The sequence below is a fragment of the Macrobrachium nipponense genome, chromosome 17, assembly GCF_015104395.2.
Source record: "Macrobrachium nipponense isolate FS-2020 chromosome 17, ASM1510439v2, whole genome shotgun sequence".
Taxonomy (NCBI): domain Eukaryota; kingdom Metazoa; phylum Arthropoda; class Malacostraca; order Decapoda; family Palaemonidae; genus Macrobrachium; species Macrobrachium nipponense.
This window is the reverse complement of record NC_087210.1, coordinates 83,101,574-83,119,141: the sequence shown is the minus strand read 5'-3', so window position 1 is coordinate 83,119,141 and position 17,568 is coordinate 83,101,574. Positions and strand designations below refer to the sequence as shown.

General features: G+C 44.3%; 1 protein-coding gene across 1 annotated transcript in view; it reads right to left on the bottom strand.

Moving 5' to 3' along the window:
* LOC135196387 (myotubularin-related protein 5-like) overlaps window positions 1-17,568 on the bottom strand; it is a gene marked incomplete in the record, with an annotated part of 65,746 nt that overhangs the window by 12,295 nt on the left and 35,883 nt on the right. The window contains 6 exon segments of the mRNA XM_064223183.1: window positions 11,201-11,382; window positions 11,758-11,891; window positions 12,185-12,220; window positions 12,223-12,400; window positions 12,526-12,726; window positions 12,996-13,116. Of these exon segments, the coding sequence (XP_064079253.1) occupies window positions 11,201-11,382; window positions 11,758-11,891; window positions 12,185-12,220; window positions 12,223-12,400; window positions 12,526-12,726; window positions 12,996-13,116 (852 nt within the window).

Below are 17,568 nucleotides of genomic sequence, written 5' to 3'. Positions count from 1 at the left end.
GAGCGTCCCCAGCAGACTCATCCACTCCCTCACTGTGCATACTTCTTTCCCTAAGAAGGTTGTTACTCTCTCGAATCCTCGGGCTATCCTTTCCTGAGAGGGAAAAGCCCGAAAACTCTGAGAGTTCATCCGTATCCCGAGATACACACACCTCTTGCTCGGGAATTAGTGACGAACTTCTTCTGAAATTTGACGAGAAAGTCCCAACGCCTTCGTCAATTTACTAGTGTTACTTGTAAGTCCTTCAAACAACGATCTTCTGAATTGGCCCTTATCAAGCCCAATCGTCGAGGTACATGGATAATCCTCACCCCCTTTCCCCAAATGAAGCCATTGAGCTACATTCCTCAAAATCCCGTGAACACTTGAGGGCCGTCGAGAGGCCGAAACACAGAGCCCTGAACTGAAAAATTTTCCCCCCCATCATGAATCTGAGAAACTTCCTCGAGGAAGGATGGATCGGTACGTGGAAGTAAGCGTCCTGTAAATCCAAGGAAGCCATCCAGTCCCCTGGACGAAGTGCTGCCAGCACTGATGAAGGTGTTTCCATCGTGAACTTCTTCTTTTCTACGAAGAAGTTCAGGGCGCTTACGTCCAACACCGGTTCTCCCATCCCCCTGAGGACTTCGGAACTAGGAAAAGGCGGTTGTAGAAGCCCGATGAACGATGGTCTGTCACTAGTTCGATAGCCCCCATTCTCCAGCATCTGATCTACTGCTAGATGGAGAGCTTGATTCATGATGGGGTCTCTGTACCTGGCCGTCAGTTCCCTTGGGATGGTCGTCAAGGGAGGTCTTCCGACGAAAGGGATGAGGTAACCTCTCCTCAAAATTGAAAGGGTCCAAGGATCCGCCCCTTTTTGGGCCCAGACTTCTGCAAACTCTAAGAGTCTGGCGCCCACCGTTGTTTGAAGGACTTGCAAGTTATTTGGGGGCTTAACTGACTTGGCGAAAGTCTTACCCCTTCTTGAAGGTCTACGACCTCTAAACGTAGAGGTTCTTGAGGAAGACGCCCTCGAAAGGGTTCTTGAACACTTGACTTTTCCTTCTTAGCCTTGGTAGGGAAGGAAGGCGAGGTTTTCTTGCCGACTGTGCCAAAAGGTCCTGGGTGGCTTTAGCCGAAAGCGATCTCGAAATGTCCTGCACATAGATGTTTAGGGAACAACTGAGCGGACAGAGGAGCAAACAGGCAAAGAAGACCTCTGGGCATGGGAGACAGACTCGTTAAGAAGGAACAATAAACGGACTTCTTCTTCCCGACGCTCCCGGCCCCATACAGGGAGCGATTTCACTCGGCTCCGTCTCTTACCGACTTGTCCATACAAGACAAAACACACATGAGATCTTCTGGCGAAAATGACTCTGGCACTTCAATTTTCTTGGCTAGGACCCCCAACGACCAATCAAGGAAGTTAAATACCTCCAGCACTCTAAACATGCCTTTTAGCATGTGATCTAGTTCATTCATTGCCCAAGTCGTCTTTGCAGAGTTAAGGGCAGCTCTCCTTATCGAATCTACCAGCGCCGAAAAATCCGAATCAGCCGAAGACGGTAGACCCAATCCTAAGGACTCCTGTTTCGTACCAGAAACCAGTGCGTCCTGATAACTTCGAAGGAGGAAAAGCGAACATCGTTTTTCCCCGCTTCTTCTTTTGGAAGCCATCAGGAACCAAAACTCTCAGTGCCTTCTTCATTGAAAGAGTTGGCTTCATCCTCACACAAGAAGAACTCTTCGCTGTCTTCGCCGTTGAAAAAAGTGAGTGAGGAGAAGGAGGAGCCGTAGGAGTAAGGGAATCCCCAAAAACTTGCAAAAGTAGCTCTGTAAGCTTCTTGTAAGAAGACACAGCAGCAGAAGTGTTCGGTTCCTCATCGAACCTTCTAGGACGTCTTGTCAAGGCGAGAGCGCGGAAGATCCTTAGGTGACGAAGGGATCCTAGTAGGAGTTGAGCGAGAGGTTGGAGAACGCCCTCTCGTAGAAGAGTTCACATCCACTGGAGAACGATGAGAAGATCTGGGTTGTCTACGATGAGACTCCCTCTTCGAGGTTGGAGAGGGAATCTTCAGCAGAAGGAGAGGTAGGGCTTCCTACTCCGAGAATCCTTGGAAACATCCACAGGGCGCTTACGAGGAGGCGAGCGCCTGCTAGACTCTTTGCGCCTATCCTGAGGCGAGCGGCTGCCAGGAGAAGAGCGCCTATTGGGAGCAGAGCGCTTGCACGGCTCTCCATACTTGTCCAGTTGAGTACGATCAACGGAAGTTCGACTGGAAGGCGAAATGCGCCTACTAGGAGAAGGCTGCTTGCGAGACTCTTGACGTCTAACAAGAGGGTAACATTCAGGAGAAGGGCGCTTCAAAGCTAACGAGCGCCTACCTGGCGAAGGGCGCTTTCGAGATTCCTGGTGCCTACCAAGAGACAAACGGTCAGGAGTAGTGCGCCTAGAAGAGGGAGAGCGCCTACACGGAGAAGGGCGCTTGAAAGACTCTTGTTGTCTGCCCCGAGGAGAATAATCAGGCGTAGGAAGCCTTAAAAGAGACGAGCGCCTACTAGGAGATCGACGTGCAGTAGGCTCTTGGCGCCTACCTTGCGGGGAGCGGCTAACAGCAGGCCGTCTATCATGCACACGACTCCTACCAGACTCTTGACGCCTGTAAGGAGAGAAGTCACGATCCGACACTCGAGGAGAGCGACATCTGGAAGAAGAACGCCTACTTGTATAAGGGCGCCTTCTAGGATCTTGAGGCTGCTGAGGAGAAGTCCCACGCAAGGGAGTCGAAGAAATAGCGTGATGAGCAGGTGCAGTGCGCTTACCGGAAGCGGGAATCCAACCTGGAGAAAAAACTTCTTTCTCCATAGAGCGTCCTACCGATGTTTGGCGCCTTGAAGTCGAAAGAGAGCCAGGAGAGCAAGGGCGCTCATGTGAGCCCCTACCTTCATACGAAACCTCCCCATATGAAGGAGACCGCCTAAAAAGAGGAGAACGATCCTCTGAAGAGCGGCGCCTAGGTCTCTTGATCGGAAGAGAAACGTCCTTCTTCCTACGTGATCTAACTGCTAGAGAATCTGCTAGCGCCGTGATCTGAGCTTGAAGTCCCGCGAGTACTCTCATCGGAGAATCTTGTTCTTCCTCGGAAGTAGGCGCAGAGCGAGGAGCGCGAGAAGAAGAACGATCACAGGATTTCTTGGGTTTCTTCGCCTCCACCGACGATTCTTCCGGGAAAACCTCCGGACTAGAAGCCAAAGGACTGCAGGGAGCCTTCCAAGCCCTCTTCAACGGGCGCGACGCATCCGGGGAGTTCCAACCTCTCTTCGGAGAGGGAGAAGACGAAGAGGAGAAGCATTGGCGTAGGAGCTCCTTCTTGTAGCGATCCGAGGCAGCTGGGAGCGTACTTCAGGATCTGCCGAGGGACGCCTGACCGGTGGGAGCTCTCCTAGCCCTCTTGCAGCTTTCGACTTTCCTACTCCACTGGAACTGGGGAGTCTGGAAGAGTCTAAGGCTAGAGGCACTAAGGAGCCGGTCAGACGCACCCTCCACAACACTGGGGACACTGCACTGATCACTAACACTCTCCTTACCTTCCAACTGACGAATCTTCTGATCCATAGATAGAATCGTGGCTCTTAGAGCTGCCGCCTCCGAAGGCGAATCTTCGGCTTCGGTGCGGGGAGCAGGGCTGCAACTTGGGAAGAAGGTTCTAATTCTACATTAGTATTAGGATCCACATCCAACTCACTCATTCTAGACCTACTAGAACTTCTAGAGGAAGCCTTACGTACTCTATCATGTTCCAACTTCCTAACATAAGAAGAGAGAGCCTTATATTCTTCTTCATTCAATACCTTACATTCACTACAAGGGTTAGCAAAAGAACATTCATTCCCCCTGCATTTCATGCAAACCGTGTGAGGGTCCACCGAAGCTTTCGGCAACCTCACCTTACATCCTTCATTCATGCAAACCCTAAACAAAACAGAAGTTTTAACTACTGAATCTAGGTCAGACATCGTTAAAGAAAATCAAAATCAAAATCAAAACGGTCCACAATTAGCGTATGCCAAGCCAAACAAAGCGAATACGTCACCAAAAGAAGTCCAAATTAACTCCAGGCAAGCGAGAATCGAAAAACTATCGAGAGGAACCGACAACAGTTGTTATCGTTCCCGCAACAGAGAAAAATATGTTATTGTTATGATACAATTAAGTTTGTTCATACTTACCTGGCAGATATATATATAGCTGTATTTTCTGAAGTCCGACAGAATTTCAAAACTCGCGGCACACGCAGTGGGCGGCCAGGTGGTAGTACCCATTCCCGCCGCTGGGAGGCGGATATCAGGAACCATTCCCATTTTCTATTCATATTTTATTAATGCCACTGTCTCCTGAGGGGAGGAGGGCGGGCAATTTAATTATATATATCTGCCAGGTAAGTATGAACAAACTTAATTGTATCATAACAATAACATTTTGTTCATGCCACTTACCTGACAGATATATATATAGCTGAATCCCACCTTCGGATGGTGGGAAGAGACAGAATAGGATTTTTTAGGAAACTTAAATTAAGTAGATGATATACATCTTGGTTCCTCACCTGTTAGCAAAGTAGACTCTGTGATTACTGTCACTTAAGGCTGCTTTTGCTTAAATCAGAGTTGCCAGCCAGGTGGAGACTGTAGTGCTGGTGCGATCTGGATGATCTGTCAACGGGTACGAGACCTCAACGTGACAAAGACCATCGAGCCATACATATGAGGGCAACGAAGCAACTGACCACCACCTGACCAACTATTCAAAAAACCCCTTAAAACTAACTAAAGGATGGGAGATCTTCACATAAGACTCACCACAACCTAAAAACACAACAATAAAACTAACCTAAGCCTAACTAAGGGATAGGAAAAGAGCTACTTCCGGACCCCAAGACTGTGTCCGCAGAAACGAATGGCCCCAGTGAATTACAGTCGTCATAAATCGTTCTCACATCCCTTAGGTAATGTGAGGCGAAGACGGAGTTACTCCTCCAAAAGGTGCAATCAAGAATGTCCTTGATTGACATATTCTTTTGGAAGGCAAGAGAGGTAGCGACAGCTCGAACTTCGTGAGCTTTCACTCGTAAGAGGCTCAAATCAGTCTTCTGGAAAGATGAATGAGCCTCCTTAATGACGTCCCTCAGAAAGAAAGCAACAGCATTCTAGATAAAGGTAACTCTGGTCTCTTCACAGAGCACCAGAGATTACCTGAGGGACCTCTTACCTCTTTTGTTCTATGTACATAGAACTTGAGAGCCCTGACCGGGCACAGGGCTCTCTCTGGTTCTTGGCCCACCAGACTTGACATACCCTTGATCTCGAAAGTTTTCGGCCAAGGATTCGAAGGATTTTCATTCTTCGCCAAGAAAGTTGGGTTCAAAGAGCAGACAGCATTGTCTCCTTTGAATCCCACTAAATTACTAAAAGTTTGAATCTCACTAACTCTCTTAGCCGTCGCAAGAGAAGTTAGGAAAAGAGCCTTCCTTGTCAAGTTTCGAAGAGACGCTGCCTGAAGCGGTTCGAAAGGGCTTGACATAAGGAACTTAAGAACCACGTCAAGGTTCCATGAAGGAGGTCTCATTTGAGGAATCTTCGAAGTCTCGAAAGATTTTAAAAGATCATGAATGTCCTTGTTGTCAGAAAGGTCAAGGCCTCTGTGCCTAAAAAACCGCTGACAACATGCTTTTATATCCCTTGATGGTAGGGACCGCTAATTTCTGCACATTCCTGAGAAAGAGCAGAAAATCAGCTATCTGGTTCACAGAGGTCGAGGAAGAGGAAACTCCCTCCTTTTTACACCATGCCTGAAGGAAGCCCACTTCGATTGGTAAACAGCTCTTGTGGAAGCACGTCTTGCATTTGCGATTGCTCTCGCAGCTGCTTTCGAAAAACCTCTCGCTCTGGCCAACTTTTCGATAGTCTGAACGCAGTCAGACCCAGAGCGGAGAGGTTTGGTGAAACCTTCGAAGTGAGGCTGTTTGAGTAGATCTTTCCTCCAGGGCAATGTCCTTGGAAAGTCTACAAGGAAAGACATGACCTCTGTGAACCATTCTCTCGCTGGCCACATCGGAGCGATCAGGGTCAACCTCGTCCCTTCTGAGGCCGCAAACTTCCTCATGACTTCCCCCAAAATCTTGAATGGTGGGAAGGCGTACAGATCTAGACCCGTCCAATTCCAAAGCAACGCGTCTACAGCGATCGCTTCTGGATCCAGGACCGGGGAGCAATAAAGAGGAAGTCTCTTGGTCCTTGACGTCGCGAATAAGTCGACCAGAGGACGTCCCCACAACCTCCAAAGGTCTCGACACACGTCTTTGTTCAAGGTCCATTCCGTCGGTAGGATTGTTCCCGACGACTGAGAAGATCGGCCCTGACGTTTTGCACTCCTGCAATGAACCTCGTCAGGATTGTCACCTTCTTCTCTTCGCCCACAGCAGAATCTCCCCTCGCCAGGAAAAAACAAAGTTCTGGAGTGTGTTCCTCCCTGATTTTTCAAATAAGCGAGTGCTGTGGTTATTGTCCTGAGTTTACTTGAACAATCTTGTTCTTCAAACTCCTTTCGAAGAAACTGCAGAGACAGAAATATTGCTGCAAGCTCTTTGACATTTATGTGCCAGGCTACCTGTTCCCCTCCCCAGGAGCCTTGACACTTCCTTCCCATCCTAGTGTTGCTCCCCAGCCCGTGATGGAAGCGTCGGAGAACAACACTAGGTCGGGGCTCAGAAGACTTAGGGACACGCCATCCTGTAGCTTCTGAGGGTCGAACCACCATCTTAGATGGTTCTTTATAAGAAGAGATATTCTCAATATGGCATTGAGATGTCCTTGGCCTTCCACTCGTCCGCAAGGAAAAAACTGGAGAGGCCTGAGGTGCAGTCTTCCCAGGGAAAACAAACCTTTCTAGCGAGGAAATGGTTCCCAGCAGACTCACCATCCATTCCCTCGCCGAGCAAGTCTCTTTCCCTAAGAAGGCCGAGATCTTTTCTAAACCTAGCCGCTGACGTTCCTGGGACGGAAACGCTCGAAAAGCCACTGAATCCATCTGAATCCCCAGATACACGATGGACTGTGTCGGGGTCAGATGCGACTTTCGAGGTTGACAAGAAGTCCCAGGGACTTTGCTAGGGCTAAAGTGAACTGCAAGTCATTCAGGACACTTTTCTCTCGACGACGTCTGATCAGCCAGTCGTCGAGGTACAGGGAAACTCTTATCCCCGAAGAGTGTAGCCACCTCGCCACAATTCTTCATGACTACGGTGAACACCATTGGAGCCGTGGTCAGGCCGAAACACATAGCTCTGAACTGCCACACTTTTTTGTCTAAGACAAACCTTAGATACTTTCTTGAAAGAGGGTGGATCGGGATGTGAAAGTACGCGTCCTGCAAGTCTAAGGACACCATCCAGTCGCCCGGTCTCAAGGCTCCCAGAACAGAATGAGGGCGTTCTCCATCGTGAATTTGGTCTTTTCCACGAAAAGATTGAGCCTGCTTACATCTAGAACTGGACGCCAACCTGACGACTGCTTCGGTACTAGGAAAATCCTGTTGTAAAAAACCTGGAGACCCCAGGTCCGCGACTTGTTCCACCGCTCTTTTCTCGATCATTTGTTGAAGAAGATCGAATAACACTTGCTTCTTCTCTCCCTGATAGGATGGAGAAAGGTCTCTGGGAGTCGTAGAAAGAGGAGGAAGATCTAAAAAGGGGATCTTGTACCCCTGCTCCACGATCTTGAGGGACCAAGAGTCCGTGTCCCTCTTCTCTCCACGCTCCCGCAAAAAAACTTCAGTCTGGCTCCGACGGTGTCTGAAGGACATGCTTCTCACTTGGAAGGCTTTGATTTAAAGGAAGCTCTTCCTCGTGAAAAACCCTCTCCCTCGAGGAGCTGCTCTCGAGGGGGGAGCCCCACGAAAGGGCTTAACCTTCTTCGGCGGTCGAACCGAAGCTGAAGAAGTTGAAGGTACTGCCGAACGTCTTGTAGACTGGGCTAAGAGGTCCTGCGTTGCCTTCTCTTGCAAACTGCTAGTCAGGTCCTTTACTAAAGTCTGGGGGAAGAGATGGTTCGAAAGAGGAGAAAAAAGCAAATCCGCTTTCTGAGCTGGAGTAACTGAACGAGCTGTGAAATTGCACAGCAAAGCTCTCTTCTTCAATAAGGCCGTTCCAAAATGAGAGACGATCTCCTCCGAACCATCCCTGACGGCTTTGTCCATACATGCTAACACGCTGGACAGCTCCCCAGACTGAGAGATTCTGGGCTTCTCGCTTGCAGATCCAGAACTCCCAAGCACCAGTCAAGGAAGTTGAAAAACTTCAAGAGTCCGGAGCAGACCCTTCAAATGATGGTCCGTCTCCGTAGAGGTCCAGGTCACTTTAGCAGTGGATAAAAGAGACCTCCTCTGCGAATCCACCAAGCTGGAGAAATCTCCTTGAGCTGAAGAAGGGATACGAACCCCCACTTCTTCTTTGGTCTATACCAAATACCCCCTTTCCGCTGAGTCTAGCTGGAGGCAATGTGAAAGTCGTCTTGCCTTGATCTCTCCTTCGTACCATCCAATCTTGGAGTTTCTTGAACGCCCGTTTAGTGGAGAGCGAAGTTTTCATCTCAACAAACTCCGGAGTTTTACCAGTCTTAGAGGATGAAAACTGCGAAGGAGGAGACTTGGGAGCTGCAGGCTGAAACTTGTCCTCGAAAGGACGAACGCAACAGCCGCACGAGAACTTTATAATCTGAGATTGAAGCAAGGGGCAGCAGAAGGTTCCTCTTCAACCGAGTCAGCCGAACTACTCAGCTCTCCTTCTTCTCTAAACGGAAGAGGAGGACCGCCTGTCGGAGAGGGCGTACGAATGTCGGGTCTTGTCTTAATCAAAGGACCCCTATCCTTACTGGATGAAGCCTTATTTCGGCTGTCTTCTTTGTGGCGCTTACCACTTGAAGCAGGTAGAGCGTCCTGACGAGGACGAGCGTCCTTAGCGACACCCGAGGCAGCCTCACTTGCCAGAGAAGCGTCCTTACGTTTCTTACACGAAAGGGAAGACATGTTAGCCGGAATACGTGCATGTGCGCGCAAACTAGCGTCTTGGGGTACGACTTCTTGGTCGGAGTCCCCAAAAGCGTCTTGAAGAGCGTCCTGAACGTCCTCGAGCGCCTGCCAAGCGTCCGCGAGTCTGTCGAGCGTCCTGCCAAGCGTCCTGCCGAGCGTCCTGTCGAGGTCCTGACGAGCGTCCGACGAACGTCCTGCCGAGCGTCCTGCCAAGCGTCCTGCCGAGCGTCCTGACAAGCGTCCTGTCGAGCGTCCTGCCGAACGTCCTGCCAAGCGTCCTGCCAAGCGTCCTGCCTAGCGTCCTGCCGAGCGTCCTGACGAGCGTCCTGTCGAACGTCGTGCTGAGCGTCCTGCCGAGCGTCCTCAAAAGCGTCTTGACGCAACGTCTTCAAAAGCCTTGACGCACGTCTTTCTAGAGACGAACGAGATCGGCGGCAAATCGCCGAAGGAGACGCGATCGGCGAACGAGACGAAGTAGGAGAGGGAGAAGGAGGACTGCTTCGTCCTCTTGACGGGCAGTCTAAGGTCCTTCCTCCGCTTAGGCTCGACTGCTGCTGGGCGAGTCCTCTGAGCCATAAGCGTCGATAGCTGGTCCTGAAGGGACAAAAGAATGTTCTTCGTTGGAGAGGAACGAACAGAGGAAGCAGGACTGATCATGCGAGAAGACGAGGGGCGAGGGGGACGCCTCCTTTTCTCACAGGTACAGCTACCTGCTTCTCAGGGAGACGCGCCTGTGCACGCAACCCAGCGTCCTCAATCGGAGGAGATCTTACCCCGTTTTCTGAGGCGGAAAAGCGTTCATAAGCATCCTCCGACGAAAGCGGCGATACAGGACGTGAAGCGTCCTCAACACGAAACGTCCTTTTCAGAGGACGAGAGTCTCTCCGAGCGCTCCACCCCTTGCGCGGGCGGGAGGACGCTTCGGAGGACGAAAAGCACTCCTTCAGGACGCGCGCTCGTGCGCGCTCCTTGGCAGCCTGGGACTTGCAACAAGGCCTGCCGAAGGGACGCCAGATCGGTGGAGAGCCCCCGTAACCCTCTTGCGGCTTTCGACATACCCTCTCCCTGAGTCTTGGGAGTCCGATAGAGGTCTAGGCCTAGAGGCATTATGGGGCCGATCTGACGCCCCCTCCACAACACTAGGGGCACGATCACACACTTGCACCGAGCCAGTTTCCAAGGCTTTCACTTTGGTCTCCAGAGTGCGTAGAGACTCCTAAAATAAGAAAGGTGAGAGAGCATTAGTTCTCCCCGACACAGAATCAGAGCCCGAAGGCAACACAGGTTTAGGAGATGCAAAACTCTACAGGTGTTAATACAGGAGAGATATTAGCCTTACCTTTGGTAGAACCACTCCTGGAGGAAGACCTCCTGATCCTATCGCGTTCCAATTTAAGGCGATAGGACTCATATACTCTCCACTCATCATCGGTCAATCTCTCACATTCATTGCACCGATTATCCATCAAACAATTATGCCCCCTACAACTCATACATTACGTGTGGGGGTCTACCGATGCTTTCGGTAGCCTCTTACCAAATACAATCAGATCCACACACACTCTGAAAACTCACAGCACTTGATCCAGACATCACGTTTTACAGAAAAGCCAATCCAAAGTCAAAAAACGGTCCACTATCGCGCATGCCAATTCAACAATCCAATTCAATACCAAAAAACCAATCAGATACTTAAAAGCGAGTCAAATCCAAAAAATCCTGAGCAGAGGTCTGTAAAACAGTTGTTTTACCGACTGGCGACAGAAAAAATATGAATAGAAAATGGGAATGGTTCCTGATATCCGCCTCCCAGCGGCGGGGAATGGGTACTACCCACCTGGCCGCCACTCCGCAACTGTGCCGCGAGTTTTGAAATTCTGTCGGACTTCAGAAAATACAGCTATATATATATCTGTCAGGTAAGTGGCATGAACAAACTGACAAGCAAGGGGGATTGGTTCGTACATCCGCCACCCAGCGGCGGGTAAGGTAGACCACCTGACCTACCTGTCGCGTGTGCCGCGAGATTTGAAATTCTGTCGGGAACGTCGGAGACTATAGCTAAGTATATATCTGTCAGGGAAGTTCATGTACAAAATTACAAGTTATTCCTTCAGACAAAGTACATACCCACTAATAACAATTCTTCTCTGTGATGTAATGCTCGTTCCATCTGCTGCTTCTGCTTCTTCCTCTTGCTGGCGGTCTTGGTTTCTCACCTCTGGATCATATGAAGGTCCATGTCTTAACTCTTCACCTAAATAGTAACCCCACAATTGAAGAGCACTCACTTCCTTTACTGGGCGTAAAACCTTGAAATACAAGATATTTGTATTCCTCATAAATCAAAAATGAAAAAATTGTCATAATAACAGTCAACCAAAATCATCTAGCCAAAAGAGGTATCCCAAGTAGAAACTAATATGCCTGCAAAACCAAACTTATATTCAGAACATTTTTCACAACTTTATGTAATGAATCTCTTACACCTGGAAATTTGTTTTATGAAAATCTAAATGCTGTTTTGTTATATTAAGTAACTTCCAGAACAAACAAATTCTTGATCTGCAAAACCGAAACTGCATCAAGTGAAAAGATAAATTACATAATTTGATTTCAGAGACTTTCAAAGTTCTTGAAAGAGAGAGGGAAATGCTTAAAAAAATATCAGCCAAATTCATACTTACTCCAGAATCACTAATCCTGTCTCCAACATAGAGAAAGTTGTGAAAGACTGAAGAACGTACAATGACTTTCTCTATGTAATCGAATACTGACTCGCCCAAATGACCCGAAGATCCGGGTGACCCTATGCGCCCACCTACGGAGAATTAATGATTATTATAGTAGAAGTACAATGTAATGAATAATCCAAAAGTGAAAAATTCTAAGAGTACCTTCAGATTTATTTACACATGATCTGACATGAGGGTCAAATAAAATAATTTTCAGGAATTTAGTGCATAACATCATGTCAATACGATATGAAATTCCAACGCCATGATTACCTTTCACACAGAATTTACGAAACATGATCTATCATGAAATTTGATGTGCTATTATCATGAAATTTGCTAACAAAACTAAAAGTTAAAAAAATAATTATAGTCCAACCTCCAGGGTAAATATCATCATCCTGTGAAGCCTCAAGCCTTTATGGTGACGAGACAAGGAACCTCTTTTGTCCTCTTCAGTCATGATACCTAATTCTGCTCTTTCTAGTTCAGAATTGCTCAGGAAAGTGCGAAAACGAGCCGACACGTAGTGATATGCCAAAAAGCGGAGGTAGTATTCATTGAATTCAAACGACAAAGGGAACTGACGCTGAATCTGCAAATCAAACCCCCAAAAAACAACATTAGTACTTAATATGAAACTCACTCTCATACTACTTCAGTAAGTAGAACAAAATAGTTTTTCAAGGTACAGAAAATCAATTTAAACTTGATACCAACCTGATGTACAGCATCAAGAAATTGTAAAAATATTGGTGCAAAGCCACTGGCCTGAGACCCTTGTAAAATGTTTGAACGGTGATTAAACCGATGACCAAAAGCAAGCCACTCTTTCTCGACCAACACTCTGAAACCTTCAATGGTACGATAGTATGGGTCAAGACACAACTGAGCTATGCTGGTAACCTGAAATTAGAAATTTACCAAATAAATAATCTATACTGCCAAGGGGTGGGGAGCTGTAACATTTGTTAGTTATTATAACTGTTCTTTTTTTCCCACCCATAAGTATAGGCTAGATAAGGGTACTGGTTTGTACATTACTCTGAGAAATATATTCTTTCAAAATAAGAGTCTATGTGCAATGTAACTAACCTTTTTAACAACAAACGGAAGAAAATAAAATTCTAAATATTTACAATGGAAAGCTTTAATTGTGAAATAAGTTGGTTTTACCTGAGATGTGAAGTCCAGCCATCTTCAAGTAATATCATCACAGATGCATCTAACAGATCTATAAGGTCCACAATTGCTCCAGACAAGTGAAGTAGGGATTCTAACTGGTTTAACCATTCACTGCTTTCTACCGCTCTGTGATATAATGTATATTTCAGTTACTAAACTGAATAACATGCACACTGCAGCAATTATAACAAACCTAGGAATAATTGCAGTTATTACCAATTTTGGCATAAACAATGAGTTCAAACTTATTCTGAAATGTCAAAGTAAGATTTAGTTTTAATTATCTTTTAATTTTGGTTTTAATTCTCATATTACTGTAACTGTAATAACCTGTCGTGGAATCTGCGACTACAAAACAGAAAAAAAATTGACAATATCAATTTCATGAAAAAGATTTTTCCCAAAATAAAAACAATACACTGGTTGCATCAAATGAGGTATACTACCTTCAAAATCCCTTAAAAACTCAATAACTACATTAAAGGTGGTCATTCATCATTACCACTTCTACAAAAAATACTAAATAGTATAACAGGAGTGAATTCCCTGAGCCATAATAAATATAGAATAGGAGACTGGCAATTGGAATACTTTACATCTTAATTATAATCTCAAGTTTTTTTTAACAAGGAAACAGATAGGAAAGGAACACTAATGACTGTATTCTGGCTTTAGACTGAATGTCCAAAAAGTTTTTAAACGTGACCAGGAAAGGTTTAACTTTTTGAAATCCCATTTGATTGGGTGTAAATGTGTTGGGAAACCATTAATATCATCAATGCTGAACACTTCATCTCTTAAAAAGTTTCTTCCTTTCTCACACAAAATATAATCCATGGTTACCTATAATGTAACCCACCTTTGATGATATTTCAATCAAAATCCACATTAACATTTCACATCAAATAACAAATGAACTAGCTGAACCAAAACCAGAACCTCATTATTTACGAGATGAAAAGTATATATATTAGACAGGCTAATGTGAAGCTTATATCTGGGACAGGCAAACCTTCATGAATTTATCATCGTCAATTTTTCACTTGCGGTCTAGTATGAGATTTCAGGTGTGCCCAAATTCACTTTGCACCTTCATATCTTCAAGTCCTTCCTTCGAAGTAAAATACTATTCCCTCAGAGTTCTGCAAAAACCTGCAACATAAATGAGGCAGCCCTGCCTAGTCCTGTCTGCACATTTTGTCTGTTAAGAGTCCCTCAGTAACTTGGCTCAGTAACTTGGGCTCCTATTGCCAAACTCAAGTCCAAGGAGAACCAAGGTATACTTACACCTTTTTCTGTTTAAGTGCCCACAGACTTGGTGGTTTTAAGAGTCCCTAATGGTTTTCCACTCTCTTGTTCCCCATTCATAGGTTGACTTCTTTTCAATAGGAAGTGACTCCTCCCATTCTAATTATGAGATGTAACCTTAGGGATTGATTAACAGTTGGTGTTATCTACAGGGTCCTTATCTACACTGGTTTTTGGTTAGACGTCTCTCCAAGATACATCAGGCAACTTTCATTCTTCCCATTTATTGGGTATAGGTTATAGACCCGCCCTTTCTTTAGGGTTACTCCAGAGGAACAGGCTTCAAACAGTGACAGATTATTCTAAGTTTATGTGCCCTTCAACATTGCAGTTCCAAGAACTTACATGAATCACTGTGTAGCTTCTTGACACTAAGCCTATCAGCTTCACTTCCCATTTTATGGGATACTACACTATTTGACACTATCTTCCTCAAGGTTATATTACTACTTGACATCAACCCTTCAGTGCGAGGTTTATTAGTAGACGCTTAAGAGCTATGCCACCGCTTTTTAGCCTTACAAGGTGGGTATAGGACTAAGTAATTAATTATAAAACAAATGTTTGACAACCCTCAACTATGTATGAGCAACAAGAACTGTAAAACCTAGCTCAAGATTGGATTAGTGGAGACTGACTGACCCATGAGTAAATCTGTTCCAAAACAGATTATCAAAGAGGAAAGCAAAATTAAGTTTGACAAATACAGTGTCTTCCTGGCAATGTACAAAATGTCCTGTGCTCTTGAAAGTTCTGCAATTAAAACCATTAAAGATATATCATACGCATTCACATGTTAATGAATGTAATGCTGCTTATAAAAAAAATATGGCATATTAAAAAACTACCAATTCCATGAGGGAATGGAAATTTATTAGGTTGAAAGGGAAGATTATGTTGATAAAATGCTTTAAATATCAACTCTTCATTTGTTTGACTTTGATTTTAGCTTTCTTTGCTTTGGAAAAAGCAGAAAATCCGGCATGCAATTTATGCTGTCTTATAAAATTGCAATTTGAACTTATTGAAAAGAATGAACCTTGTGTCAAATTGTATTAACCCTCTTACGCCGATTGGACGTATTAAACGTCGAGTCAAAATGTCTCCCGTATGCCGATTGGACGTATAATACGTCGGCTCAAAAAAGTTTTTTTTAAAAATTCGCGGAAAAATACTTATAGGCCTACCAGCCGAAAACTTTTGTATCACGCGCCTTGGGGGATGCTGGGAGTTCACGGATCAAGGCGTTGTTTTGTTTACAATCGCTACGCAGGCACGCAAGCGCGAATTTCTTTCTTATCGCACTAAAAAGTATCAGTGACACATCTCGGAAATTATTTCGTCACTTTGACATAATTATTGCACCATTTTAAATTATCCTTTACATGAAGTATTATATATGAAAATGTGCGCAATTTCATGCACAATACAACTAAAAAATACTCATGATTGTAGCTTTTATCAATTTTGAAATATTTTCATATAAATAACGATAAGTGCAAAAATTACAACCTTCGGTCAACTTTGACTCTAACAAGAAATGGTCGAGAAAACGCAAATTGTAAGCTAAAATTCTTATATTATAGTAATATTCAATCATTTGCCTTCATTTTGCAACAAATTGGACGTCTCTAGCACAATATTTCGATTTATGGTGAATTTATGAAAAAACTTTTTCCTTACGTTCGTGCGATAACTCTTCCGATAAATTTTTTCGTGCGATTGTCCTAATGTTTGCACCCTTTTAAATTTGCCGTTACATAAAGTTTTATATATGGAAATGTGCGCAATTTCATGCACAATACAAAAAAAAAACAACCCATGGTTGTAGCTTTTATCAGTTTTGAAATATTTTCATATAAATAACGTTAAGTGCAAAAATTTCAACTTTCGGTCAGCTTTGACTCTACCGAAAATGGTCGAAAAACGCAATTGTAAGCTAAAACTCTTATATTCTAGTAATATTCAATCATTTACCTTCATTTTGCAACGACTTGGAAGTCTCTAGCACAATATTTCGATTATGGTGAATTTATGAAAAAAAAAAAAATTACGTTCGCGCGGTAACTCTTCCGAAAAAATCAGAATTTTTTGTGCGATTGTCGAAATGTTTGCACCATTTAAAATTAGCTGTTACATAAAGTTATATATGAAAATGTGCGCAATTTCATGTAGAATACAACTAAAAATGATTGAAGGTTGTAGCTTTTCTCTTTTTTTGAAATATTTGCATATAAATCACGATAAATAGAAAAAAAACCACGTTCGGTCAAATTTGACTCCTACCGAAATAGTTGAAAAAACGCAATTGTAAGCTAAAACTCTTACGGCCTAGTAATATTCCGTCATTTTTCTTCAGTTTTGAAAACAAATTTGAAGTCTCTAAAACAATATTGTGATTTATGGTGAATTTTTGAAAAAATATATTTACCTTCACTCCGCGCGCCGATTCGCGGCGCAAGTCTCCGAAATACGTACATGGCATTATCCTAATATTTGCTCCTTTTCATATTAGCCTTTTTTATAGAGTTTCATATATCAAAATGTGCGCAAATTCATGAAGAATACAATAAAAATAATTGAAGGTTGTAGCTTTTTTCCATCTTCGAAATATGTGCATATGAAAAAATATATATATATTAAAATTTCGACATTCGGTCAAATTTAACTCGTCCGAAATGGTCGAAATCTGCAATTCTAATCTAAAACTCTTACAGTATCGTAATATTCAATCATTTGTCTTAATTTTGAAAACAAATTGGAAGTCTCTAGAACATTATTTAGAATTACGGTGAATTTTTGAAAAAAATATTTTTTTGCGTCCGCGCGTTACGAATTCGTACATCATTTTGTGATAATATTTTTCCGGTGTTGCTTTTATTGTTTTACAATGTATTATATATCAAAATGATCGCAATTTAGTGTACAATACAACGCAAAAAAAAAAGTAACTGGTTAGCTTTGACCGTTTCTGCACAGCGTGATTTGAATACAATTATGTATGAATTTTTTTTTTCGCTACCATATATCGCATTATTTACATATGATAATGATATTATTTTTCATTCTGATGGTTGCATTCTAAACTTCAGGCAATGACAAAAAAAGGAGCCCAAAAATGAACTCTTAATCTTCAAAGTACGCGCGCTGTAATTTTTTGAAAAAATTATTTTTTCCACTTCCGCGCTCACTCCAAACCAGGCCCGGCATACGGGAGACGTTTTTGATTTTTAGGGCTCCGGCGTAAGAGGGTCAATAAATATGAACAAC